The sequence below is a fragment of the Musa acuminata genome, chromosome BXJ3-2 (assembly GCF_036884655.1).
Source record: "Musa acuminata AAA Group cultivar baxijiao chromosome BXJ3-2, Cavendish_Baxijiao_AAA, whole genome shotgun sequence".
Classification (NCBI taxonomy): Eukaryota; Viridiplantae; Streptophyta; class Magnoliopsida; order Zingiberales; family Musaceae; genus Musa; species Musa acuminata.
Window position 1 is genome coordinate 26,901,235 of NC_088350.1, and position 27,839 is coordinate 26,929,073.

Genomic DNA, 27,839 nt, shown 5'->3' on the forward strand with positions numbered 1-27,839 from the left:
TGTGCATAAAATATAAGCATGATTTTTCACATATAATTTGTATGGAGTTGAGGATTTTGAGTACATACTTAGGCTAACAAGATAACATTACTAAACAGATGATCAAAAAAGATCTAACGACAAAAACAACAACAGCAACAGCAATAAGCCATAGATCTAACTATTTTCAGACAGGTACAAAATCCTTTCCTGCCTTGACCACTACTCTAATAGTCAAACTAAACAACATAAATCCTCTTTTACTGATATAGCATGCCATATGAACCTGTAATCTGCAGAGGAAAAGGGGGAGACAGACAGAAAAAGATAAAAAAAAGAAAAGCAGAGGAAAAGTATGTATCTTCAAGTTGGGATCGATTCTTATTTGATTGCCCCATGTGATTGATTCCCCCAGTTGAAGGCTTGATGTCATGAACTGGTGGACCATTCCAATTTTTTAAACTGATCTGATACGTTCTATATCGCTTCAAAGTTGTAATGACAGGTTTGTTAAGTCTAGAAATAAATAGACCAAAATTCAATATTTCTCATAGAAATAGATTGAGATTTAATAAGTTCAGACAGTTCACTCAAAAAGGAAGTAATTTCACTTGAAACCATACAAAACATCATGTGCACAAATCTCTGGATAACGCAAGCCATAGCTATCTTCATCTTATCTCTAATAAGAAATATTGTAAAATGTTCACAAATGCAAGCTTCTTTATTTTTTTTTCTTTTTTAGTAAACACATCGATTACAAAATTTCTTGTTTGAACAGCATTAACTTCTTCAATATATTGTTTCTTGGAGTTTCAATATTTAGATCCATAAAATATAGCACACTTTCCAACCATCTTATAAGAGTCATGGATTAAAATACCGCCCTTACCAATTGATCCTATCAATGCAGGCCACTATTTACCAGTTCGATTGCCAACCAGGACAAGGAACAAGCGATTTTGCACAGTTCAATCTAGTAGAGGAGGATGCACCACCTAGTAGCTGCCATAGCTATATTGTTTTTTTTACTTCTCTATTTCTCTCTTTCTATCTGCCTCTCCTCTTCCGCCTCTCCTCGTGGCGTCGCTGCCACCTATCCTTTCCTTCCCCCTCCCCCCAAACCCCATCCCCAATCTTCTCTCTCATGCGCCTCAGACTGACCAACAGCAAAAGTTAGTGTGTGATCCTGCACCAGTACTATACTGGTCCGGTTGCCGACCAGTATCAGTACATGATTGAGAATTTGCTTATTAATGAGAAAACCTTAATCTGGTTAAATCAGATGGTAGACGTAATGGACAATGGCAGAAGAATGATATCCTAAAGGAATCAGATTATTGGAAACAATATCAACAAACGTAATACTTAATGAACCATAATAAATAATGGGAATACAAAAAAAAAGAAACCCGTGTCAACATCTGGATTTAAGACTAACCCCGATCAGGAGATTCCATGTTGCTATGCTAAGAAACGTAAAGAACCATAAGATTGATGTAACACCAAGAACAATAAAATTTAGGTATGATGCGCCCTGGTATTTAGGATCAATGAAATTTCGGTGCCATTTCTGCGAAGCCAGAAATGGAAAGCGATCATGACGGAATTGCAAGAAAATTGCGTCTGGAAAGGAATTCTCTATGAATTAAAGATAAGGAAGGAAAGGAATGAAAGAATTCTTTTTCGAAAAAAAAAAAAGAAACCCGCCAAATCGTACATAAAATTAAAAGCAGAATCCCAGAATCACCCAGAATCTCGAAAAAAAAAGCAGAGCAAAAAAAAAATAAAAAAGGGAAACTGGATCAAGATTTTAATGACGCTAATCAAGACAGTTCGTTTCGTAGGATTAAACCCCAAAAAATCTGCAAAGACGTTCCAAATATCAATTAAGACAGGAAAAAGAATTTCGATTGATTGTTCTATTTTATTTTTGTTCTTGACAGATCCATCTAGTACAAACCTGAGATCCAGCGCAAGATGAGAGGCGGGAGACAACCCTTGGGGCGGGACTTGGGGATTCCGATCGCCATCCCACGACTAAGGCGCACGATCTCCTTTGCTTTGGCATCTACACCTTGTGGAAGAGATGAGAGGAGGAAGACAACCCTTGGGGCGGGGCTAGGGGATTCCGATCGCCATGCCACGACTGAGGCGAGAGAGAGAGAGAGAGAGATAGACGACCAAGGACGGCCAAGAATCGGGTAAGGAGAGACGGAGACCCATGCAACTACCTAAGCACCCCCTAGTCATGGCAGCACATAGCGTGCACGATGAGCTGGATTTCCCAATTTGGCGCCGCGTCCCTCGTGCAGGGCTTTTACATTTTAAGCGCGGCGGTATACAGGACAAATGTCGAATGAAAACACATACGTCAAGATCTCTCGGACGTGATTGGAGCCGGAATCGGCCTGTCACATGGGTCCCGCATGGGGCAGATCATTTTTTATTAGGCCTTCCTTCCCCATAGGAAATTAATCAAAAGAATTCTTATAAAAAAGGTGGTAGATATGTTCTTCGCTGGTTGGTTATCCCAATAGTCAAATCTGATAGGGCTCTGACACGAACGTGCCCTCCCTCCTTCCAGTGTTGGTCTGACGCATGCAATAATCTGTCCGTGGATCTGTCGAACCAATCACAACATCTAGTAATTGTTAAAGAGATAAAAAAAGCGATCTTACAATTTAGTAATGACCAGGAAACTGCCGGCATTGCATGAGGAGGAGGAGCACAAAATAGCTTGCAAAGATCAGGATAGCCGATAACAATAACTAGAAAGCTCATATAAAAATATCTCAAGGGCATTATTTATTCGCTTCTCAGACTGTCCATATTCATTCTCAAGTAAAGTCAACTTCGCTGTTTTTCTCAGCAGCTGGTATTATCGCGTCAATTCACATCAAGATCATGTTTCATCTTAGGAGCAGCAGAAAGAACAAGTTCGTTGTGGCAAGAGATTATGATAGCCAATAACCATACCTAGAAAGCTTACATAGAAAGGTCAAAGGTATTATTTACTTCTGGACTGTCCATCATCTTCGTTGTCAAATAAGTTATTTCACTGTCTTTGTCAGCAGCCGGTGCGTTTCCATCGATTGGCACCGAAATCATGCTTCATTGAGCAGCAAAAGCAACGAATTTGATGTTGTGAAAGCCATCTATGTGCCGTCTTGGTTCAAAAGCAAAATTTCTTTTTCTGCACAAGTGTAAAAGAGAAGTTTCGTCATCTGATCAAACAACATCATAATCAAAACTAAAGAAATAAATCATCTTAACTAACCCGCATCTTAGCCTCCTCTTGACGGTCGATATATGCAAGAAGTTCATCCTGCCTCATAAGAGCTTCATGCAAAGCCTACAACCAACATAAAAACCCATTTCATTGATGCATGAAAGGAGATGCATCACTAAACATAGATAAACTAAAAAATATTGCAGACGTGCAAAGATAAAGGTAAAGTATAGGCTAGCTAATTGCATGACTGCAAGTATTTTGGCAAAAAGAGCAGATACACTCACCAAGATATATTGGCAATGAGGACCTCTAATTTATGAATCGAAAGATTTACGACAGATTGAGAACAGTTTAATTTTATCAAAGAATCCATATGTTGACAAAACAATGTTTTCGCTTAACATAATAACTCCATTTAACTGCCGCTTCCTAAAGCATACTCATTTGAATTATAAAAAATTAAGATTTGTAGAATAGATAGATAGGACACAAAGCACACCTTTTTGGTAGCAATAAGCTCAGCCTCCAATGCATCCACACGGCAAACAGCTGCATTGAGCAATTCATCTTTCTCTGAAGGCATTTCAGATGGTTTTGCTTGAAGTATGTTCACCTTTTCTTCCAGCTCTCCCAACCTTATTAGAAGGCGTGAAAGAAGGTCAGCCTCGGTAAATGCAGGAGCAGGTGAAGGATGACAGTATTCCTCCTTGACCATGGGGTCCACAGAAAACATAGGATCATGTTGATCTCTTTCAGAGACTTCATTGTGTAGCCTCTTTGACACACAACTGCTGACTGAACAAACCAGCGTAAAGAGGTACACGATGATGGTCACAAGGAATTGGATTATTTGAGCCCGAACTCCTTGTGGAGATTTATGTGTCTCAGGGTTAGAGCATTGTCCTGCAATGAAGTTCAAATGATCCAAGTTTTATTAGACAACAATGATTTAATTTGTTAACAGGGTCAAAGACTCAAAAGTACATAACATCCCAAATGCAGCAAAAATACATGTTTCAAGGAATTAATGTCTTTCAATTGCTAAAATATTTTGCTTAAGAGGATCCAAAAATAGCCCAACATAATTGCTATCAGATAAGCCTACATATCTCCCAGGTACTTCTTCAATTAACAAATATAAGCGTAAATCTGAACTTTACCAAGTCAATGCAGATGGCATGAAATTGCAAGATTTTGGACTTTCATATTAGATGTTCAGAAGATCTCTAGAACATGGGAGAAAAACAAAAAAAGCTTGGTCCTCGGAGTTTGGTGATCAAACAAGTAACCTAACTCGAACTTGTTGAATGTGGTAGGTCTGTCTGTTCTGAACCAATTTCTTGGAACCATGATCGTGAATAGGGCATGCTTGCTGAGTGGCAATCAACACATGTTGGATAATAGAGCCATTTGAAAAATCATATTCCTAATAGCTCCAAACTATTGGTAATGCAAAAAGAGTTACTTAAAGAAAGCAAACATGCTAACAAAGAGTTGATCATTCATCAAATTATTCATTTCCCTTCCCTTTTATTTAGAAATTATAACTGGTAGAAAATGGAAATAAACTTGGCTTGCATAACTACTATTTCAAAAACATTAGACTCATCGACCTTTGGATGCATATAGCCTTTTATTAGAGATCTCTTTCTTCCATCCGCCATCCACAGCCTTGTCTACCATGGGAACATATTCATCATACTCTGGAAAACCAGAAGAAAAACTAGCTGCCTTAACCATTTTTGCCTGCAGGAAGACGAACGAGGATATGAAAAGATGTTAATATTGACTTTTTATAACCTCTATCAACATTCATATCTAACATGCATAGATATTAATATTCATAAAATACTATCACAATACGACAAACTTCAGAGGCAACCTCCATGTAATAAATTATAATTAAAATTCATATCATTTATGCTTATTGTGATAACTTGATATAGAAATCTGAGAGATCCTTTTTTTCAGAATTTCAGCCAGATGCATAAGGACCTCTTTTTCATTTTTGCGAAAACACAATAATTAAGACAAATGAAATTTCATTAAATTTCTTTTATGAAGTAGTAATCATAATGCCTTTAGATCAACAGATGCATATTGTTAGATTTGTTAGATATGATATATTAGTGTCATATTTTATGCATGAATCATTAGTTACTTAATTCGATTAGTTAGAAACCCGTACTTCAAAACAATGATGGCAATGCAAACTCCTAAAATGACTTAAATGCTGCAAGAGATAACATTGTCATTTCATTGAAAAGATAAATAATAAAACAGGTATACTTGAACAGTGAAAACCATATCTAAATTCTGGTTTGAGTTGTCTGTTTAGGAATCAGACAGTCAAAGGATGACAATGCATCAAAAGGGCGATCAACTTTCTATCCTAGGATGGTACAGAAGAAACAATTTTGGTTGAAGAAAAGACCAAATGAATTGTTCTTGATTAGTCATTAATTCTATATTTATATTAAAAGACCAATATGTGATCAAAATTTTCCATTTATCTTGGTCATTGGATATAGACTGACAATGGAAAAACTAAACCAGTGCTCTTCTTTTAGATTCTCTCTATCGTGGGTGATGATGATAAGTCCCGTCACCAAGATGATCAAACCAAAACTCATATTTGTTATTTTATACCAAGACATAAGCATATCAAATAAATGTGTCAAAAGATGAATTTTGATGTGATCTATTCTGAAGTCAAATATAAAAGAAAGGCATCTCTATTTATTTCCTTCCACAGAGTCTCGAGTGAAAAATAAGAGAATTTGAATTCCATAGAACAACAATTTATAAAAACCTGCAGATATAAAGAATTGCTTTTTGGTGATTAGGTACCACTAATGTAAAGGATTTGCATATATAATGACCTAAAATTGGCACCAGGAAACTAGGATCAATTATCAAAATGCCAAGTAACATATAATTTTCGAGGGATTGTCAGATACAAATAATGTGTGAGGAGGGTGGTACAGGAACTACAATAAGTATATCAAAAGATCCCTTGAGACCATATAAAAATCAAAAAGTTATTCTATATTTACTGCTATTGACAATGGATGTAAATGTTACAAAGACAAAGGTTAAGATCATAACTAAAATACGGCCAAAAGACCCCAACTAGAAGAAAAACAAAAAAAAGAATGAATTTTATCATAAAATAAAATACATTGAAAAATGAAGCAGGTTACAATACAAAGTGGGCCAAATGTAAGAGGATGAGCAGTGCCATAAAAGCATACTAGAGAAATTTGCAACAGCAAAACTTGAACTTCAACATAATTTTCAAAGAGACAGGAAATGAAAACCAATCATATACCTACAACACAACCAGAAGACACAAGCTTACCTCTTCATGTACTGGGGTCAAGCGAGGATGTGATATATGATTCCTCACTGCTCTAGGAGAAGTGATGTCTTCAGCTTCTGATCCAGACTCAGCAGTAGACGTATCACTACCCCTTATCTGTTTCAGCAATAGAGAACTCAGTACTCTACAAAGTGGATTTTAGTCTAAGAACTGAGATCAAATGAGAAGACTCAACTCAGTACTCTACAAAATGAATTTTACTCTAAGGACGGAGATCAAATGAGAAGACTCACTGTTGGGTACTGTGGCTTAGCATAAGCAATAATCTTTTTTTCACCATTTGAAACAGTGACAATCTGCCGGGCACATTGTGCTTCACCATTGAGGACCATCTGTTTGACAACAAGAACCATGATAAACACTACATAAGAAAATGAAAGAAAAAGGTTGAAAAAAGTGAGATATTAAACAGAAACCTTCAGTATATTTGGGTCCTTCCATGGACCTTTTTCAGATCTTAGGCAGCCTCCTTGTTCAGCACAGGTACAACAGCCACCAAGGAACTCTGGCAACTCACTGGAGATAATCCAAAGTGATATATTAGAATATTAAATACCTGTCTCTCTAGTAGTTAAACATCATATGAAATAAGTCAGATTCAAAAATTCTGTTTCCTTGGAGGTTAAATCTAATATAAAATAATAGCAAAGCACAAACCTGGGTTCAATTATTTCTAACAACTTATTCTGATACCTTGCTCCAAGAACCTGATAGCAGTTGGAAAAACAATTTTAGTATGCATCTTCTCATGTCAGGGTAAAGATCCATTTCAACAAAGTAGGAGAAGAAACACACATGAATTTTGGAAGTAGTCTTTGGATCAAGAAAGGATTTTACAGTGTTCCACAGCAACCTGAATCCCGGGCCAGCATTGACAATAAACATTCGGTGCAAGGTCTACAGTCATTATTTCACCAGATAGGAACATTGTAGTCAGAGGAATATTACTCCAAAAATACAAAAGACACTCGAAGTGAAGAAAAGGAGTATCTTGTCTACCTCAGGGTAGTTGTCATTGTCAATCTTCTGTAATCGCTGAATTAGTTCTCTGGCAGTCTTGCTGAAGTTTTTCAAACTCTACAAATCACACCAATCATGGCAAGAATAAGATTGATGTGTCAGATCATTAGATGTTCTAACCAATTAATAGTGATGGTTTTTCCATGATACTGAGTCTGTGACAACATACCACGCCTTGAACATCAAGGATAGTTGTACTTGAATCAATGTGCTTCTTTGCAGCAATTGAACAAGCTGGGAATTTAATTAAAAAGCTCCTCTCAAACTCCTTCACATGATACCTTAAATAACGCTCCATAGTTGTCACCTGCATTAGTTTGCTAGGATCAACTTTTCCAAGCCTTTCAATATAAACAGGTCTTCCCTCCTTGTCTACCCCATGATAACCATGAGGATAGTATTGCAGAACTTCATTTAACTCAGAATACTCAAAGTCCTGATGAAAGATCAAATCCAGTTAGAATTTTAAGGTAAACACAATGTGAATAAAAGATGATCTTATGATGTTTAAGATAAGGGGAAAAGGATGTCCAATATCTGCAAGTAGAATTCTGCAGTTCATAGTTTACAAGGAGGTTTCTTTCATGGTTTCAAATATTGATCTGGTATCAGTTGGTATTACTTTTTAACATTTCTCAGGGTGGGAGTAAGGGTTTCTATACCACACAATATATCAGATTATCAATACTGTAGCAGTCCAGCAGATTACCAATATGATATTGGACCAAATCTTTAATTTTTAATTTCTTTTCTATCCAGCATAAATCCCATAATCATTTAGAGGAATCACTCACATAAAAATTAAGATAATTGAAAGTTTAGCCACAGATATAGCAACCTACAGTATATTGAAAATAATACATAAAAGGTTTCCATGTTTCCATTGAATTATTAGCAATTTCTGCTAGGTCCCTTATGTTAGAGTTGGCAGTAATAGAAAAAAAAGTCTTGCATAATGAATCATGTTGGATATAATATTCATAGAATCGAAGAACACATCAAAACTTATATATAAGTCAGTTCTCAAAATATTAAAATTCAGTTAAGATGTGCCTAAAATCAGTGTTCATGCAATAGGTTCAACAGAAGTATTCTATTTGTACACTGAATAATTGCAATTTGGTTTCTGAGATTCAACAGTCAATAACCTCTATGATAGTGTCAGTGCCATAATCCTTTCTCCACTGAAGCATTTCAGCCCACATATGCTTTGCTTTCTCAACATCAAATTTCCTTGCCTTAAGAAACCTACAAGTAAATAAGTTTTCAAGATATTAAGCAGGAAAAGTTAGCTGCAAAGCAAAAAGTAAAAAATGAAATAAAGAAAAGTCACATTAGAATAAGCCACTGAGCAAGCGGCAGCAATTCAGGCAACTTACTAAAAAAAAAAAAAAACAAAAGCTTGGAACCTTTTTCATGCTAGAAGGGAAATTTTAATCCCTATAACTAAGAAACAGAAAGGCTAACTATGAATTACCGGAAGGATACATGGAGAAGCAAAACTTATAAAACATAGTTAAGCTAAAAATATCAAAGTACAGGTCAACCTCCAAACTCCAAAGTGCTAAGCAGTCAATAACAACAACAAGCCAAAAGATCCCAACTATTTAGGATCGACCACATGGATTTGATCCCACCATTGAGCTATATACAAGACAATGTCTCTATTCTCTAGTATATCTAAAAACAATCAAGCCTCTTTCTATTGTTTCTAGTGAAAAACCTTTTCACGTCTTCCTATACCTCTTTGTACTAATCGATCGAGGGCATATAACCACAGCATCTATAGTCTCCTTTGAGCATACATATCATCTTCGACAATTCTTAGTCATTATATCCTCTATTGAGGCTGCATCTAATTTTTCACAAATAAAAACAGATCTTTTTCTATCTTTACTAGTAATTCTGCACATCCATCACAATATTTTCATCTCAATTACACATTTTTTGGACATAAATGTTTTTTATTCTTCAAACTAGGATCCGTAAAGCATGACTAATCCCATAACTAACTTATAGAGCATAGTTGATTTAGGTCCTCCATTCTGGACTAACGATGTGCCAAATGAGGAACTAAATCAGCTAATCCTTTTAGTGCTAAAAGAATATAGCATCTCCAAGAAGGACAAACTAAAAAGGAAAATCACATAATAATATTTGGATCTTGAAAACAGACAAATTAAAGCACCAATTCTAGTTTATTTAAAATAAAGGGGCAAGAAAAGAAAGATAATTTGTGGGATACAAATAACAACACCATAGCCTATGTATCTAGCCTACCCTGGTTGATTGCAAGAATCAAGAGAAAGAAAAGGTGCCATCGACAAATGTAAAATGGATTAGAATATCTATTCAAAAATTATAATATAAATCCTCTAGATATTTTGCAAAAACATATATAAGTATATAAAGCCAAAATGCTAGTAGACAAGACATAGCTTACCTCAGCATCATATGATAATCATCATGCTTTGCAGGCAACAATTCATCTAAAATTAGAGATTGACGGAATGCATCAACAGCCTCCAACTCCTCAATATTTCTTATATCCTCAATTGAAACAGAAATGACTCGGCTATCACTCTTCCTCCTGTTCTTTTTCCTTAAAGAATGCCTAAATCTAGTAGATGCATTTATAGCTTTTTTCTTCAAGGATCCAATTCGTGTCCTTCTCTCATCTTCTGAATTTTCAATATCTGATCTCCGTTCCTTTCGTTCATCATGGCTTGAAAAACCCTCAAAACCTTTGACAAGTCAAAGAAGTTATATGTTATTCATTAATGAAGAAAGATATGTTATGGAGTATGCATAACACAAGAAAAAAGCTCCGTTGCCAAATGGATTAGTATGCCACTTAATAAAAGGAAATAAAATAAGTGAGAAAGATGTTAAAGCTTTCAGAGTAAAAAGATCTAAAATAGTCAGAAAGACCTTGCCAAATAAATGACTTACAAATTTCCACATTACTACTAAATTACTCTGAATCAAAATAAAAAAAATGCTAGTATCCAATAATCTGGGTTTTGAATACCGGACAAGAAAAAACTAAAGCCAGATAAGCCAATATTCAATTCAAAATTTTGGTTAAAGCCCTGATCCTGAGGAGGAAGAGACAAGTTTATGTCTGGTAAAATCTTTTGGTGGAATAAATTATCCCCAAAAATGTTTAATGGTGATGTGGTCTCTCAGATCTGATGTGTGAGATCCACACTCATCAATTCTGTAAGAGGAGCCACCTAGCAGCATCCCAATGTTTATTGGCCTGCCGCAACTTTGCAAAATGAAGAATAAGTTAAATGGATAACTTCAAATGCATGAACATATTTTATCAAACCTGGCTGCCTATCTTTGAACGTGGCGGTACCTTATGATTTACGAAGAGACTGCAATATTAATCATCGATTAGAAAGCAATGAAGTATTTAGCCTTCATTTAATTTCCTTGTTTGCTGCATTCTAGCTCGGATGTGAATAGAAGCTAGAAAGATATAGGTAAGAAAATCAGAAATATATTCAAATGGCTAGCCCCAAGTTGATTTAGTAGGAGAAAAGCGCATCGTGCTCTGCAAATCAATACCGCAAAAAAGGAAAAAGAAAAAACAAATGCAGAAAATTAATCGCTCAACTTTGTCTCGGTTGGAGAGACTGCAAAAATGGATCAGAGTATCAATACATTATCTGCACGGTCAACAATTAGAAATCTTGGATTGTATCGATAAGAAATCGACTGCAGAAAAGTAAAGAGTGTGCATTTTGAACTTCGACAATGATTAAGTTCCTATTCTTAACAATCCCCCATCAGGACTAGCTGGGAGTGAAAAATAGGTACAATTTTGCAAAGAAATGATGCTATTGCTGCAGGGAGACAAAACATAACACGATTGTGAGGAAGTAGAAATCCAACAACAAATTGAATCAGCAACTTTAACTTGTAACCAGTATAAAAAAATATTCAAGAATTCCTTTTGCTTAGATATTATGCAAAATGATTGCATATCAGACTGATTTGAAACGAAAAATCCAAAGACCACACTTCCAAACCAGCCATTGTGATCAGACACGACGAAGAGGAGAAGGCAACTCACAAGGCCTGGCGAACCGATCCAGTGGCCCCGACATATCAGACGGCAAACAAACCAGCGCGATGAAGATATCACTGTGAGGAGGAGGCAGCCAAGACCCTAATCACTCCTGCAAAGAAGATACACTAAAGGTCAGAAAACCACTGAAGACCCTAGAATGTCCGGATCTTCCCAAGAACCCAACCGGACCTGGATCGAAGTACCACGAAGCGATCGGGATCCTTGAGATGCATCCAGATACCGTCAGCGATCGACGGATTTAGGCGCGAGATCGATCCCGGAGGTGGAAGCGGAGGAGCCGACAGAGCTGAGGTCGAGCCAAGTGGGTATGAGCGAGGAGAAAAAGGAAGATGAAGACGGAGAAGATAGAGAAAGGAATCGCCGATTCCTCGGCGGAGAAATCGGGGCATTTGAGACAACAAGCAGAACGGCAAAGTGGAAGCAGTCCCCAGTTTGTGGGCCCGACTGCCATGAGAATGACACGTGGTGGGGTCCTCCGCGGAGAATACTTCTCTCGTAGAACGCGCCGGTGCAGAGACGTCAGACGCTGCGTTCTTCTTAGGTGGGATTATAATAATATTAATAATAATTATTATTATAATTACTATTAGAGCGATGCCATGCAAACGCCGACTTCTCACCGTCGCTCTTACGCGATAAATCTTGCGGCCAGCAACGAAGGCCGCGGATGCGCGTCCCCGTCGCGGACAGAAGAAGAATCCGATGTTTGAGGATGGGGCCCAAATTGGCGACCGTTTGTATAATGCCACACGGAAAATACAAAACGAAATACGAGCAGCCTTTGCTGAAGGGAGCTGCGACGAGTCCAGTCCTCCCGGTGGCATTGACCGTCACGCCTTCAATTAATCTGATTACTTGTAGATGCAAGTCAAACGCCATCGGCGAATGGGGGGACTTGACAAGAGACGGCAGCCTGGCAAAGTTCGGTTGTGAAACTTGGGAATCACAGATCATCGGATCATTATGCATGTCTCATGCAAAGGCACGTTTAGTACGTAAAAAACATTCTCCACCTTCTTTAGGAAACCTGCGCGTCGTAGTTCACGACGAGCCTCGAGTCATTCGGCCTCGACGTGTTCTTCGGGGCACGTAGGAAAAAAATCTGCAGTCTTTTAAGTCGCGCTTCCTTTGCTATATTATATGGCGGAGTCCGTCGACGGCGAAGACCTATCTTATCTTATCAGTAGGTATGTATGCCGGAACATGGGTCATGTATAAGGCTATTCCTGAAACCTATGCTGATGCATCTACTCGCAATGCTCGTCTTCTTCATTTTTCCCCTATCTTTAGCTCATTTTGGCCAAATGGCATGGGATTTGCTAAAGCAGGGTGGACCTTTACCTTTTGATCAGAAAACATATAAAGAAGCTGATTCCTGACAGCGAGCACCAGGAATAACAGCCCAAATCTGCGCTAGGAAAACCTGGAAACGATGCTCTTGTTAAATCGAGCCACAACGTACGGTCTCATTGCAAAAAGCATGAGCAGTCTTGGATTACTTTATTCTCCACTGCCGTGAAGAGATTGCCCTCGAGAACAGTGTTGCTCACATCTCGTTGTTAGAGTACTTTAATCATTCTTAAATTTGAAGATAACATCGGTTCTGTAGGATCAGAGTGCACTCTGCTCTTTTTTTTCCGTGGTTTTCAGCTTGTAAGAACTTCCCAGCCCGCTTTGTTAGGTGGGTCATGCTTGCTGGAATCCTTGTTCTTCAATTGTTAGTTTTGTCTTTCTTTTTTTGGTTTTTTGTCCAAGTTTTGATGTGCATATGTTTGGATGCTGTGTTGTTGGTACTAAAAAAGTAAGGGGTGACAGTCATATGATTCGAATTAGGAGAGAGTGAGAGCTGAAGTAGAGAACCAAGGATGCATAGTTTCTCTCCTCCAAGAAACTTTAGATTGAAAGGAGTAAAAAGTCTTGGGAAATAATATCGATAACTTTGATCAGATGAAAAACGCAGCCACTGGCAAAAATCTATTTCCTTTGCATCTGAAACTTTAGATTTAAAGGAGCATAAGAATCTTGGGAAACGAACAATTCCTTCAAACAGATGAAAAATGCTGCTAGTTGCACAACTCCATTTCCTTTGCAATTGTACGTACATAAGTTTCAGCAATTGTTTACTAGATCAGCTGGATCCAGTTGCAACTGAGATCGGATCTCAGATAAAGTTCTTCAATAAAATGAGGCAAATACGCTGACAAGCATTTGAGCGATTAACGATGTGTTGTCACAATTCACCTCTTAGGGCTCCTTGGGTACTGAGTCCCAAGATTCCAGTATGTTCCGCAACCCCAACCTGTACACTGGGTACAGAAGACTGACACCGAGTTCCTTCTTTAGTCGAGCATTCGACACACACTTCTCACATCCTGAAAGACTCTTATGGGGTTTCATATCATTGTTATCCAACTTGCACACTGTTCCTGCCCATCTTTCCTCAAGTAGACTCTGCGCAAAAGCAAATACTTCTTGTCGCGGTGCTGGATCATCATCTACGACATTATATATTCTCCTGAAGCAAATATTGATGTTGCTATTAGACACTGCACAACATGTTCAAATCAAGCAACGTGAGCGTATCTCATCCAAAATCAAGTGAAAAGTTTATCCAATAAAAAAAGGTACATGCAGGACATTTTGATTAATTCTTCCTGAACGAAATCCAGATATGTAAAAAACTAAAGTAGTATTTGATGTGCCACATGAATAGACTGTGCTGAATCAAGCCATAGATGCATTTTAATACATGTTCTTAGTCTTTAAATAGTTTGCTATATAGCAAATAAAGAATGAAGACAAAGAACATAATCAAACTGCTTCACCTATGTCCGTGGCTTATATAGCCGTCCAAGAAGCTGGATTACTAGTTTTCCCACAGACAAGGGCTTGATCTCCAAGTAAAGCAGATTGCGTGCATGTATTACTTGCGTAAGTGGGGGACAAATGTTACATTATTAGAGTCTAAAAGGCACATGAAAACACCGCTTGGATGTCATGATGCCACGTAAATAGCATATTCCAAGATGAAGGACTAAGTTATTTGGGCTCTCAACTGTAAATTATTTTTCTATTTTATAACCTCTCCATGCTACAATTCCTAGTCAGTCTGTTTATAATAGGCTATTCCCTAGATAAGGCAATCAAATTCACCAGAGAAAGAAAGGGGGGGATATAAAAGAACTGTGAAAAATCAATGGAAGTTACTTCTGTATCAGTCCCTCCCCATAACAATGAATGCCATAATCAACGATGAGATTGGAAACTGACAAGATAAAGTAATAGTTTTATGAATTATTTGCATAGATAGAAAAAGAAAAGCAAAATCCCAGCTGTTCACATAGAAGCACCAAAATATCCAAAGACACAAGCTCCAATATAATTGAAAGAGGAAAATAAAATTTTATCAAGTCGAAAAGTGGTACACACCCTGAAGAGAGAATTTCCATACTGGCCTTTATTGCTTGGTATACGTCAGCAACATGAACTCTTGCTGTAAAGAGCCTAGATTCCCTCTTCTTCTGTGCTTCTGACAAACTTTGTCCTTTAATGATGGTGTCCAAAGCACTGGAATAATCATGATTAGTGATAATATCATGGAACTAGAGTCCAAAAAAAAAAAAAAAATATACAAAAAAGAGATTATCTGACTATGCTAGGCACCCTGCAAGGAAACCACATCTCCGAATAATTAACATAAAAAGACCCATGAATACTTCAACCTGAGAGTCAAATTTCAAGTTCACCTAAAAGCCCTTGAAGTCTCTCACCTATGCCGATAGATGTAACAAGTGCAGAATTACACAAACTGAACGCAAACCTTCTTCCAGGGCCATATATCCCTCCTAATCGAAACACATTAACAGTCACCCCAAGCTCATGGCCCAGATCCAGCCATCCTTTCTCTGCTGCAAGCCTTGACTTAGCAGACTCTGTTTCAGGATCTGGAGGGTAGCTGCATTAAAAAATAACTTATTTAAGATAGTCTTTTGAACCTAATTTTCTAAAAGCAAGCCAAAACATCAATAAAAAATAGCTGCTCACTCTTCGTCAACCCAGGCACCTCCACAATCTCCATAAACACCTGCAACAACACACGAATTAACTACATACTGACAAAAGCTTGCTTGATGATAGCATAGCGAATTTTCATCCATATAAACAGAGAAAGGGCAAGTTACATTAAGTTCCAAAGGACGATCCCATGGAGATGAATGATGTTGATGACCCTACGTTGAAATATACTTGATTGACATCATTTAACCTGTTTACATACTGAATTGTACCCTAGATTTTCATTAAGTCCTTATTGAACGCTCATGATTATATGTTTGGAACAGTTGGATGCATCATTTTGTCCAGCTCCTCTGCAGGATTTTTATGTTCAAGAAGACAGATAATTTCAATGCATAAAAACCAGCTAGACAAAGTTTCCTTGTTAACTACCTGGGACTTGTTCTTAGCAATAGACTGGTGCTAACCAGTGTCATATATATCACCATATAATATAGTGATGTTTTACTTCAGGATGAACGTGAAATTAAAGGCCAATAAGAAATTTCATGCAAAATGCAGTCTTGAAGAAGATTTGGACTGAAAGAACGAGTGATCTGTGATTCTGCACGTAACAATAAGTAGACAAGTCTGGTGGTAAGAAAAAAAGCAAGAAATATTATCTGGCATCAAGGGTCCATCAGAACTGTCATTGCCTGTAAAACTTGGAAGAATCTTTAAGAATTATCTGTTTCCTGACATCATAAAGGATGCCAAATGGTTGGAAGGTGCTGGCTGCTGCTGCTTAGAACTAAATATGGGCACATGTAAAACACCTATACTTTCAGCAATTTATCCTGACATGCTGAGACCTGAAAAGCATCTTATCGAAAGACATTTAGTATTGCATCAAGTAACTTATTTACCATCATATGCTATGAAAGGTAATAAATCAGCACATGATAATTCCCCACTGCATGTTTCAAGAAGGATCAGAGACAGCAACCCCTTGACCCTGTAGTTCAGAGCTATGCCATTCAATTCATAGTCACTACTTGCGCTCATATTTGACCAATCAAAGCAACTCAAATTATTAATTTTTTTTTACTAAGTTTCTCTAAGTAGATTTTTTTTAAAGGATATTTTTTTTCCGAAAAGAAATATATTTTAAAAAATTCTTTATTTTTCCAAAAGATAAAAAAAGTTTGTTAAATTCACTGAACTAGCCCTTTCAAGCTTATATGTGTACCCTGATCTTCTACAAAGTAAGTGGTCTGATACCAACTAAACAATCGGGATAAGTTTTTTTGCTTTTTGTTTTCTTTTTCTTTTTAATTTGATCAGCAAAATTCTACAATCAATCGCTAGTCCTTACTGCAATGCAGATTAGCAAGACAAATAAATACTTTGTTTCCCATATGTGATGCATATACCATCCTCTCTAATAACATATTCAAATTATATTTGACACCCACCAAATATTTTGAAGATAATTACCTTAAGTTGCTTAAACAGCACAAACTGGACAGACTCTTCTGAATTCTATTATATATAAGGTATCCGGTGTATAGAGCCGATAAGGAAGGTCCGAAAGCCTTCTCATGCTGACAGCATTCCACTATCAAACTAGAGTTGTGCATATAGGGCAGATACTTGCTTAACCAATGTATTCCAGCCATGGCATAGAAATCTACAGTATATTTATGATCTTTCTTTCATGTGGTAGAATTAAACCATGATAGAAAAAAAAAAAGGTCACTTAACAACAATCATAAATCATACTGAATAAGAAAAAGAGCTTTAAAAATATCAAATCCAAAAAAAGAACATTAAGTTATAAATAATAAAACATACTTGTTGACGACAAGTACCCTAGCCACTGCAAATTTCCATCTCCTATTGCAGCTTGCAATTCCCCGTGAAGACACAACAACTGCATTTAAAATTATAGACATATATGCCTAGCTGGTAACCACTGAAATGTTAAAATTAGAAAACAACATAGTCGGCGGTGGGTACCAAAGAACAGATATCAACAAGATGATGATCAACTTACAGGATCACCGATGCCTACAATAGGAGGAATAGAGACCAGGAGATGGGTTGCACGTTGCAAGGTGTGGAGACTTCTCAGCCTATATTGTCAGATACAGCAATTGGACGTCAAGAACGTGGAAAAAATAAACAAGCTAGATATTTCTGCAGCAATTTTAAAGTGAGAAGGATACCATCTGATCTTAGTAATCATGGTAACGTGGTTAACGAAGAACATGCAACATACAACAATCTATTGAATGTGAATCCATAAACACACATATATAATCGGTCAGCCTGCTAATTCAAATACACTATCTACACATATATAATTGGTCAGCCTGCTAATTCAAGTAGACTATATTTGCATAAATTGCATTGTCATTCTATTTGAGGGAAAGAAATCTTTTCTCAAAGCTTAACTGCTCTGTTTGAAATAACCAGAACCTAACAATCAACAAATTCACTCAAATTGAAAATTAAAAATAAGATAAATAAAATGAGAACCAAGCAAAATAGAAAAATAGAGAACAAGAATGGACGGAGGTTATAAGTGTTGGAAAGAATAGAAGACAAGAAGAATTATTAAAGAAGCTTTATTGAAAAAGCTTGAATGCATTAACGGAACAGAGAGATTTCCTCATATAGTTAGGGAAATCTTATTTGCTATCATAACCCCTCAAGATGGTACTTTTGTCAAGGATACCAATCTTGAATCGATACAAAACAAACAGTAGAAACCTGGTCGATGCAGGAAACGCCGGTGAAGAAGAAGACCGTATGGAGGAGAAGAGGGAAGGAGCGGGTAGGGGTTAGAGAGGCAAGAGATGTGGTGAATGGAAAGCTTCGATAGCCGTGGAGCCTCGCTCATCTCACCTGCTCTGATACCAATAGAAGACAAGAAGAATTATTGAAGAAGCTTGAATGTATTAACATGTTCCTCTCCTCATATAATTGAGAAAATCTTAACTGCTATCAATAAGAACAGCATCCACTAATAATTTCGGGAGAGATATCCCAATGCTTCAATCGATCTAGCAAGATTTACAAATTCATGCTAATAATCTTGATCAAACACCCTTTTCTTTGTTGAATAGACCAGCAAAAGAGTAAACTGAGCACCATTATGATTGTGCTGAAATTGTTTCAACGTGACAAAACACGTACTGGTCGCTAACCGCATCAAAAACAAAGGCCTCCATTCCAATCTTCTCGAGCTCTGTCTTCATGGGAGCACTGGTGCAGGTGCCGGAGACATGCCTGAAATGATCCATCTGTGTCTCGTCAAATTACATATGGAAAACACCCTATCAAACAAAAGAACCAACTTGGTTGCTCGCGGCTACAAATTTCACATCGAAAGAAGGATAGTTGAGGCTAAAGGATAAAAAATAGCACTCCGATTCGAAGATCTAAATATGGGGAAGGCACTACCGAAAGGAGACAAACCCCAGCGGCCGCAGCTGAGTCCAACAATCGGAAGCAACAAATAGAAAAATCTAGACTCGAGAGATGAAAAAGATACGATTCGCAAGAAAGGAAATCGATCAAATCATACCAGCCTTGACTTATGAATCGATCGGACACGTATCGGCCGACGAATCCTGTTCCAAAGACGAACAATCGATTGCCTCCCCCACCAGATTCGGACCTCGCCACCGCCACGGTCATCGGCGCGGATAACTGGCGGTGCGACCTTTCCGGAGGAGAACGCACGACCACTGTCCCCGCCCGAGAAAGTCGGCAAGAGGCCCCAAACATCGCCGCCTCCATCCCGGTCCCGGAAACTCTTCGCCGACCTTACCTCAGTCCTCTGTTGTTGCCTCCCTTAGGGCTCCTTATTCTTTTGAAAAATGAAAAACACTATATTATTCCATCGGAACAGTTATTACATCACACCAAAAAAAAGTCAACCCGTTAGATCGAGTTTACATCGGCAAATCTCCGACGCATGAGTTTGCCATTTTTCGGGATGTAAGTCCAACGATAATATATATATATATAATTAATTAATTAATTATGTCAAAAATGTCTGAACCTCGACGCAACATAGAGAGCATCCTTTCCATCTTTCAGCAACATTTAAATGATGATTTTGAGGGTCTTGTCGATTTATGAAGATTGGTACCCTCAAATTGCCGATCATCGATGTTTCATTCGTCGAAGAATCAACATCACAAAGATAAAAATGCGAATTGATGAGTCAGCATCAAGATTACAAGCAGGACATGAAGAACGAAATTGGCCAGTGCACAGCTTCTTTGATCTGCAAAATAAGTGTAGAGTAGTACTCCGAGGATGACATGGGAAATTGGCCATCGAGTCATCATCACCAAACCGTCCCATCAAGAAGTGAGATCTCATTTTCCGTGGAGGATTCTGAGCACATGCTTAGTCCAATCTTTTCGTCGGACTCTTCCAAAGATGCTGCTGCAGATCTAAGGAGCTGCCGACCGATGGAGATGAGGTGGGCTCGATCAGCAGCTGATTCATTGGGGTAAGGGTCGATCTTTGACAGTTCATGTCAATAATAGAATCTTTCGGTGTGATCTTCAATGTTTATCTACGCTGCTATTATTAGAAACCAAGTACGTAATAGGAACCACATCAGTTGATCGATCTGATTACGAACTATTCAAGCGAACTAATCCAGAGACAGTCGTCGCCTGCTACAAGACGAAACGCCATGCGGAACTATAATAGATCATGAATCCGCTCCCTACCGCCATCGAATCTGTGGGTTGGGTTTGAGATCGTTTCTGTGGTGTTCCCCATGGCAAAGATTTTTAGAACGACTGTTAGGTAAAGTTGCATGATGATTGTCAAAGTATCTTTCTCCTTCTTTTAGCTTGCAAATGGACCATGCACTTCATGTTGTTCCAAGCCAAGCTCAGATGTAGTGCCGATAGACCAACAAGCTAACGCCACTGATATCGAACAGTGCCGGTCATTTTACTTTGTATACCATCCTGCGGTTGAAATCCTCGCCGGATACGAACTACTTTTCCCCACCTCGAGAAGATAGGGCGGGAAAGGAAGAGAGAGAGAGAGAGAGAGAGAGAGGAGGAAAAGAAAACCTTATCATAGGGTTCTTAACATCCTTGCCATGGCCTCTTCAGTCACATCCGACGCACGTACTTGTGAACTGTTGAAAGCTTCTGTGCCGCAGCTTTCTGTCCCATCCTCCAAAATTCCAAACTGGTGGGGGACTGCTCCCACTTCACTACCACCCCTACTTTTTGAAACCCTCATCCATGGCTGCTGTTCTGTTAAGCAACTAAAACTCCCAGCAGTCGTCAACTTCGTGAATCCACAAAGCTCGTTTGACCTTGAACACAACTTTGGACTTTGTAGGATAATTACTACCAGAGTTTCTTCTTCTTCTTCTTTTCTTCTAATTCATCTAATGATATCTTATTTTTATGTTTATCATTTTTGCCTCAGGAGCTACCTGCCCAATCGAACATGTCCATGGTGTCAGAGGCCTTGTGCCCCCTCTCCTCGTCTGGTTTTGCGTCCATGTATCCTTTGGAGAAGATGAGGCTCATCGGGTCAGTCTCCAGCTCCGCCAAGTCGGCGAAGAAGTCGTCGGGCTGGTCCGCTTCCGGGATCATCGGCTTGTAGCTTCGGTGCATATTCTGGTTGAAGTCGTCGTCTTCAGTTGGCTTATCCATCTCTTCTTCTTCTTGTTCCTGTTCTAGATCTAGATGAGCGTTCGAGGTTGTTGCCTCCCTCCGCTCTTCCATGGGAGCCGTGGGCGACTTCAGAACATCGTCGCCGGGGATCTTTAAGGCGTTCTTGAATGGATGAGATCTCGTGGATCCTGCAAGGGCATTGCGTTGCGTAGGCCACGGATGGTTGTGCTCCGACGTGTATGTGATGACCAACATATTAGGATCGGTTCGGCTGCGCTCCACTTGCTTCCTCGCCGAGCATCCCTTGGAACTGCTACATCTGTAATAGCCCCTGATGTCCATGAAATCTCCATCAGCTTTTGGAAACCAAACATACAGGAAAATCTTGAGCCGAGAAAGAAGCCATGGCACGGATGATTGCAAGAAGAGAATGTACCATGAACGAAAACACGACCTTTTCTTTTCCCGGGAGACAAAAAAGCTTGTTCGATATGATCCAAACAAACAATAGAAAATAAGAAAACAGAGGAGGCGGCATAAAATTTCACTCACACAAGCTGGAAATAGAGATAAAGAAGAAAAATCTACACTCGATGTGCCCTGACAAGTCAAACGATGCTCACAGTTAAAGCTAACAAGGATGTCAAGAGTTGAAATTATCATTTAATGTAGGTCCAGATCTTGAAGAAGCAATATGACCTTCTAATATTGATCACCACTATTTTATTAGGTTTACGCATCATCCATGAAAGGAGTGATAGAGGCACGCACTTCATGTTCCTCATGCGAAATTGTGAGAGCAAGACCAAAGAAAAACTGATACACAAGGAGTGGTTCCTTGTTCTCTTCTTTTTTATTATATGATTTGATCTTTGCATTGGCAACTGATGTGCATCCACTAATCAAGAAAAGAAAGGAAGAAGAGAAAAGTAGATATGATTCCCTGAAGACGAGGAATCGGAAAACTGATGATGGGGGAAATTTACCTTGGATACGGAGAACCCTTGATCGGCTTCTGGCCATACTTCCTCCAAGCCCATAGATCAGATGGAACAACCTCACCGGTCGGTCTGCTGGTGGCCGCCGCTGGAGCCGGTATGCATACCACCTTCTTTGCCTGGCTTTTTCTGTGTCAAAAGTCCACTTAGAACTTTGAGATATTTCAACCCCATAGATAGGCAAAAAAAAATTACTGAGAGAGAAGAAGAACAAAAGAATTCCCAATATTCTAGAAGTCTTGGTTGATTCAAGCGGAGGCTTGTGGTTGCCACTACCAATCATAAACTCGGTTCTGGGAGTCCGTGGGTCTGTCTTTTTGAGCTCTTTTTAGCTAAGGCCTGTACTAGTCGAAGAACCAATTCTATGGCTGCCTGGTTTCACCAAGGAGAAAAAGATGCTTCCACTTTTGATGGCTCGAATCCTTAAAGAGTTCCATCAGTTCCTCCTGATGCATTCCCATCAAAAGCAACTGCCTTCTACGGGACACTTAACTTCCGCCTAGATTCGGTATCATTAAAACTATTCTAGCTAGATCGTCTCGATGGATCGTCCCAAGACAACTCACAGTAGGAAAAGCTCAGGGGGGAAACAAGAAAAAGGAATCTCTTTAGATGCTAGGAAGACTAGGGATTTTTCACAAGATGATCGAGATAATCTAATAGATTAGGTACTAAGATTCTTTCGACAAATGATCCGTCGATCTCGAACCTTCGTTTGACCCCTGGAGTCTGAGGGCACAAGATCTGCACTCCACCACCATGATCCACCGGTCCGGCTGCGGAGCTGCTGCTCACATTCATCAGCTTCGCCATCATCATCTCCCTGGCCACTGCAGGCGACGGCTTCATCAGCCTCGGTGAGAGCGGGAAAGGCCTGCGGCTACCACCGGGCGAGATCTGAAGAACCCTCGAGAAGTTATTACAAGGCCTGTCGTTCTCCTGCTCGCCTGATTGTAACTCGGGAGATACGAGAGGCCTCCTTCCCCCGCCATGGTCGCTGCTGCTATCTGTGTCGGTCTTGGCCGGTGCCACCATCGCTTCCGCGCCATAGAAGAACTCCACGCCTGTGTACTGATCCGGCAGAGGGTCACGGAGGTTAAGGAGATACTCACCCGAGTTGTTGGTAGGGGCTTCGGTTCTCTCAGGAAAGACCACAGGCTGTGAAGGAAGGTGACACCGAGAGACCACAGGATCAAAGTTGGCGTGTGGTGGTCCGCTACGGCTGCCTGCAGCTCGGACTATGTCGGCGAGGTCCCCTCGGTCATTCTCCATCCTTTGCGAGAAATAGTCACACACATCCCTTGCTCGTTAGCAGCAGACACATCTGGATAGAGGAAATCAGAGGTACTTGGGCCTGATGGTGTTGCACCAGCTGCCTGGTCTCGTCTTCTTGCTTCTGCCGAAGCATGGGAGAGAGATCAGTGGGGAGGAGGACTAAAAAACGAGCCTTCACCAAGAGAAAGAGAAAGAAACTGAAAGCTCTTCTTTAAACTTAAGAAAAGGCGTAGGAGACAATGAGAGGGAGACGGAGAGATAATCATATATATTATATGCAGAAGAAGCTGACTTTTTCATGGCAAGGGCTTCTCTACACGCAACAAGAGAGCCACACAGAGAGAGAGAGAGAGAAAGAGGGGGGAGAATATATTGGAAGAAGATGGTGGGTTAATCATGCTTCTGATTTTGGGTTCTTAAAATCTATTCAATGGGTGGATTTTGATTTTTGATTTTCTTGGGAGGAGGGAGTGTTGATGCAGGACGAGTAGCAGCTGTGAATTTCTTATGATGATAGATAAATCAAAAGAAAAAAAAACAATAAATAAATATAATATATTTGGGTTGATGTTGAAAGCAATTCAATTCATTGATTCATCTTATTATTTATAGAATAAAAATTAAAATTAAAAATACTGTAATTATATCAAATAAAATATATAATATGGTTTAATAATTCTGATTCAATTTGAAAATAATATTTATATTCTTGATTGATTGAAGAATTTATTATATATATATATATATAATATTTGTAAACGATAACAAAAATTATTATTTACACAATGTTTTGATTTTGATTTTTCTTTTTTTCCTGGAGGGGAGGTGAGAGGGCATCTTCATGCATTTCTCCACCAGTAAGCTTATGTTTTTTTTATGACAGAGACCTGCACTGTTGAACCAATTAATGAGGTGGAAAGGGAGAGGTGGCAAGCAGCCGCAGTTTCCGGCTTTGATAAGCTCCCCTCTCGTCATGTTTCTGACACTGCCTCTGCCATGAGATCTTGCTGCGATGGCCAGTTAAAGACTCCTAAAGCTCGCTCGCTGCATGCAGTCACTTCTTGTAGTCATGGTTAATTATTGACGCAAAGCAACCGAGGCTCGTTTTCTCGATGTGGAAGAAGACCTTTGATGAATTCCAAAGCTACAGTGCAAATCCTCTTCATGGTTTGACCCTCCAAAAAATAATAATAATAATTGGATGATCTCTTTGCTCGAAAACCTTTGCCTGGGGAAGAACTCATTTGACGCTGAAACTCTAACATCACACGTGCAAGTCGGACAAAGAATGAGTAAGATCGACATGCAGTAGAAAACATATCTTAACCAAACAAATAATGAACTCACATAATACATTATCTTAAATGATTCAACGATCGAAGAAGAGGCAACCAGAAAGGAGAAAAAGCTCGAACAACTTCTTTTATACTATTTAACATGGATTTTTAGGCATTATAGTTTAGAGAATGATTTGTTTGCGAGTGTGTGTTTTGTTAAAACAATGTCTACTTCGGATGAGTATGAGAAGAGAATTTGACCTTCAAGAAACCTCCTCGGGTGTGGCTTTCCATGTCGGAACTGTCACACAGTAAGATCCTTTGTCCTATTCGACATTGGTAGGGTTTCGGTGGGATTGGTAAAGTAGCAAGACGAAGCCGGTACTGTTTCATGATCCACATATCCTAAAGTCTAATAGTGCAGATTCTAATCATGCACAGACTTTTATTCTCGACTCTAACATTTGCTATCAAGAAAGTTATTATTAGATACAAAATGACAAATTGAGATCAATGTTAAGAGTTTCCAACTCTAATCAATTTCTATTATTTCAACTTTGATTTTTAATTTTAGAATAGTAGTTTTTAATTATAAAATAATTTTTAAAAATATGAATAGTTGATTCGAATCCCTCAATTTTGGTTCCCAAAAAAATAAAAATCATATTCAAATCGAGATCTGATTTTTTATTTGATTTAAAATGAATAAAGATTCGATTTTGATTTAGTTTCGATTGGATTAGAACTGTGATGAAGACTAATGGTAAGACATAATCAAGAAGAAGCCATGAAGAATCTACTTGTACATTTCATTTAATGATGAAACCCTTATGCCAACTCATGCCATTAATGGTCAAAAGCATATATAGAGCCCACGTTGTTGCACGAATTGAATACTCTCACTGGGATTCGCTGGAATCATCAGAGGCATCTCACCATGTGATCCGAAACCTTATTCAATTAACCTATTACATTAATGCTTATCCGAGGAGCCATACGCCTACGTGTGTATTCTATGAGGCATAGACGTATATACCTATATACATCTATGACGACATGCATCGGAAGCTTAAACTACACTGAGATGACCCAGAATGGCTAAACCCTTAACCGTGCACGTTGATCGACACATACGTGACCTGCAAAGTCACGTCTCATCATAACATCAGCAGTACAAAGTAAGATGAGGATCTTCCTGTGATTCCCATACCAAAAAGTATTGGAATTCAGATATCCCATTTTGCTCAACATTGATGGCAACCATGCATTGTGTTTCTACTCCTAGCTTTTGCGAGAGAAGGAACATGACGACAATAGTTCAGAAATGTTCACTCAAACTTTGGTTGCTTTAGCAGCAGCAGAAGCTGCCGTCTCACCAACAATCTGCTCGTAGAGATCTCTTATATTCAACCCAGCGATCGCCCGGAAGAGACCAGTTCTGCATGCTTCACCATCGGTTGTGACACCTCCCCATAGAACTTGGTGGACAGGTTGCTTGGATGCCTCTCCACATATATCAGCTCGTCCAATCGATCGAATTCCCCATCCGTCTCCGACACTGATACCTAGCAAACAACGTTCACACGAAACAAAAAGTCAAGCAGTGTTCCAGCGATTGCAGATCGAAGACCCGGTGATCATCATCACCTCAATGGAGTAGCAAGTGTCCGGGGCATAAAAGAACTCGATGCCAGGGTACGAGCATGCCAGCTTCCTTCCGCATGGTATCCACGAAATGGTGGATTCTTCGTCGAACAGGGAAACTGGACTGAAGTACTTCAACCCTTCCTTCATGATCAATCTGACGCACAAAAATTTACCTTCACTGTCATCAGCAATCAATTGCGTCGGCAGAACTTGGATGGCAGCACCAGCATGTTGCTTCTGCGGATCTGCCGACCGCAATAAACATGGCATGAACTAAAATTTTCCTTTGCTGATTCCTGTATAGTTTCTACTGCAAAATTAAGTACCAATGCAAGCATCAGAGTCGGGCTTTCGAGCTGCAATGCTAGCTTCGATGCTCTCGAGGCTGTGCCCACCTTCCGCCATATCTCTCTGCGATCCACAAGTAAATGGAAATGGAATCAGAGGGCAATGTACTGACATTTACTGCATTACGGAATTAGGTGAGTTATAGACACTGACCTGGATTTTCCATGCAAACTTGACCTTACTGTTGTTAATATCCAAGTAGATGCTGAAGTCCAAGAGGCCCCTCGCACGGGGATCATACATACCTAAGGGATGGTCAACCAATTCTCATCAGATCGTTTGCTATGTTACGGATGTAGAATATGAATCCTAGACTTGGTATGTTGCTCATGACCAAAACTGTTTGCTCACAATGAAGAGAATCATCAAAATGAACCAAGCGCTCTCCTTTCTAACAATGTCTCCAAAGGAAATACAATGGAAGCTCACATTGGGTGCAGTCCCTCTAAGACCAGGAGCTTGGGTGGTTGGCTTAGCTCGGGGGGTTCCGGCAAACCAGTAAGATGGTTGTAGATGGGCTTCTCCATGGCCACTCCTTCATCGAGAGCCTTCACTTGCTCATACATGAGGTCGAAGTTGTTGTCCCTTGGGTCCAATGCCGTGACTCCCTTCTGCTTCCTTCCACTTCTATCCAACGAGTGGTAGTCATCCAGACATATGACGGTGGTGGTGTCACCGGTCAACGTGTTGGAGTCTGGGTTGCCACCCTTGGGTGGCGCTGCTGCACCTGCAGAGGTTGCCATTTCTTCTTTCCTCCAAGCTTTTGAAAGAGAACACCAGGGAGGAAGCATACAGATGAAGCGAAGATGCGGTTCCAGTCTTCCCTTTTTTTCGATGATTTCAAGGGGCAGCCTTGGATTCCTTCTAATTTTTATTATTTGTGACAACAATTCAAGAAAAATGCATCGCCTGAG

At 39.3% G+C, this 27,839-nt stretch overlaps 3 protein-coding genes, 1 long non-coding RNA gene and 1 pseudogene across 6 annotated transcripts; all 5 read right to left on the reverse strand.

Annotated features, from left to right (window-relative positions):
- On the reverse strand, window positions 1–2,306 carry LOC108952208 (uncharacterized). 2 transcript variants are annotated; one of them, XR_010494534.1, is made up of 2 exons: window positions 1,943–2,306; window positions 1–495 (listed from the first exon to the last, which is right to left on the reverse strand). It is a non-coding gene; the product is annotated as an uncharacterized LOC108952208 (long non-coding RNA). The 2 variants fall into 2 exon arrangements; XR_010494533.1 differs by having other exon boundaries at window positions 1–1,844.
- A 456-nt stretch (window positions 2,307–2,762) lies between these two features.
- LOC135632010 (phosphatidylinositol/phosphatidylcholine transfer protein SFH8-like) lies at window positions 2,763–12,026 on the reverse strand. The gene is made up of 15 exons (XM_065140264.1): window positions 11,887–12,026; window positions 11,701–11,806; window positions 10,060–10,360; window positions 8,765–8,864; window positions 7,786–8,052; window positions 7,596–7,673; window positions 7,392–7,493; window positions 7,254–7,303; window positions 7,013–7,112; window positions 6,830–6,928; window positions 6,576–6,692; window positions 4,828–4,960; window positions 3,714–4,117; window positions 3,260–3,334; window positions 2,763–3,175 (listed from the first exon to the last, which is right to left on the reverse strand). The coding sequence occupies exons 2-15, from the start codon at window positions 11,732–11,734 to the stop codon at window positions 3,155–3,157; spliced, it is 1,881 nt and encodes a 626-aa protein (XP_064996336.1). The 5' UTR covers window positions 11,735–11,806; window positions 11,887–12,026; the 3' UTR covers window positions 2,763–3,154.
- A 1,743-nt stretch (window positions 12,027–13,769) lies between these two features.
- Window positions 13,770–19,594, reverse strand: LOC135631730 (uncharacterized). Of its 2 annotated transcripts, none has more exons than XM_065139539.1 (8): window positions 19,304–19,594; window positions 18,913–19,005; window positions 17,768–17,846; window positions 17,566–17,644; window positions 15,763–15,802; window positions 15,539–15,673; window positions 15,148–15,285; window positions 13,770–14,233 (listed from the first exon to the last, which is right to left on the reverse strand). In XM_065139539.1, the coding sequence occupies exons 1-8, from the start codon at window positions 19,516–19,518 to the stop codon at window positions 13,963–13,965; spliced, it is 1,050 nt and encodes a 349-aa protein (XP_064995611.1). In that variant the 5' UTR covers window positions 19,519–19,594; the 3' UTR covers window positions 13,770–13,962. The 2 variants fall into 2 exon arrangements, with proteins under 2 accessions (XP_064995611.1, XP_064995612.1); XM_065139540.1 differs by having other exon boundaries at window positions 18,913–19,019; window positions 19,304–19,438.
- Window positions 19,595–20,811: 1,217 nt separating this feature from the next.
- On the reverse strand, window positions 20,812–23,879 carry LOC135631729 (probable WRKY transcription factor 14). The gene is made up of 3 exons (XM_065139538.1): window positions 23,088–23,879; window positions 22,367–22,507; window positions 20,812–21,711 (listed from the first exon to the last, which is right to left on the reverse strand). Exons 1-3 carry the CDS (start codon window positions 23,648–23,650, stop codon window positions 21,186–21,188), a joined length of 1,230 nt encoding a protein of 409 aa, XP_064995610.1. The 5' UTR covers window positions 23,651–23,879; the 3' UTR covers window positions 20,812–21,185.
- A 2,383-nt stretch (window positions 23,880–26,262) lies between these two features.
- Window positions 26,263–27,668, reverse strand: LOC103976355 (phosphoribulokinase, chloroplastic-like; annotated as a pseudogene).
- Between the last annotated feature and the right edge of the window lie 171 nt (window positions 27,669–27,839).

Bases quoted from the DNA above. Each gene is read 5' to 3' on its own strand.
- LOC135632010 (XM_065140264.1), bottom strand. From the start codon at position 11,734: ATGTCGGGGCCACTGGATCGGTTCGCCAGGCCTT. The intron at 10,361-11,700 runs GTGAGTTGCCTT...GACTTGTCAAAG, and splicing joins GGATCGGTTCGCCAGGCCTT to GTTTTGAGGGTTTTTCAAGC. The intron at 4,118-4,827 runs GTCGATGAGTCT...ACTTCATTGCAG, and splicing joins AAGGCTATATGCATCCAAAG to GACAATGCTCTAACCCTGAG.
- LOC135631730 (XM_065139539.1), bottom strand. From the start codon at position 19,518: ATGGAGGCGGCGATGTTTGGGGCCTCTTGCCGACTTTCTCGGGCGGGG. The intron at 19,006-19,303 runs GTATGATTTGAT...GGATCATTTCAG, and splicing joins CGATTCATAAGTCAAGGCTG to GCATGTCTCCGGCACCTGCA. The intron at 17,847-18,912 runs GTACGTGTTTTG...CTGACAATATAG, and splicing joins TTTGATGCGGTTAGCGACCA to GCTGAGAAGTCTCCACACCT.
- LOC135631729 (XM_065139538.1), bottom strand. From the start codon at position 23,650: ATGGAGAATGACCGAGGGGACCTCGCCGACATAGTCCGAGCTGCAGGC. The intron at 22,508-23,087 runs GTTCGAGATCGA...CTTTTGACACAG, and splicing joins ACTCCAGGGGTCAAACGAAG to AAAAAGCCAGGCAAAGAAGG. The intron at 21,712-22,366 runs GTAAATTTCCCC...CATGGACATCAG, and splicing joins AAGGGTTCTCCGTATCCAAG to GGGCTATTACAGATGTAGCA.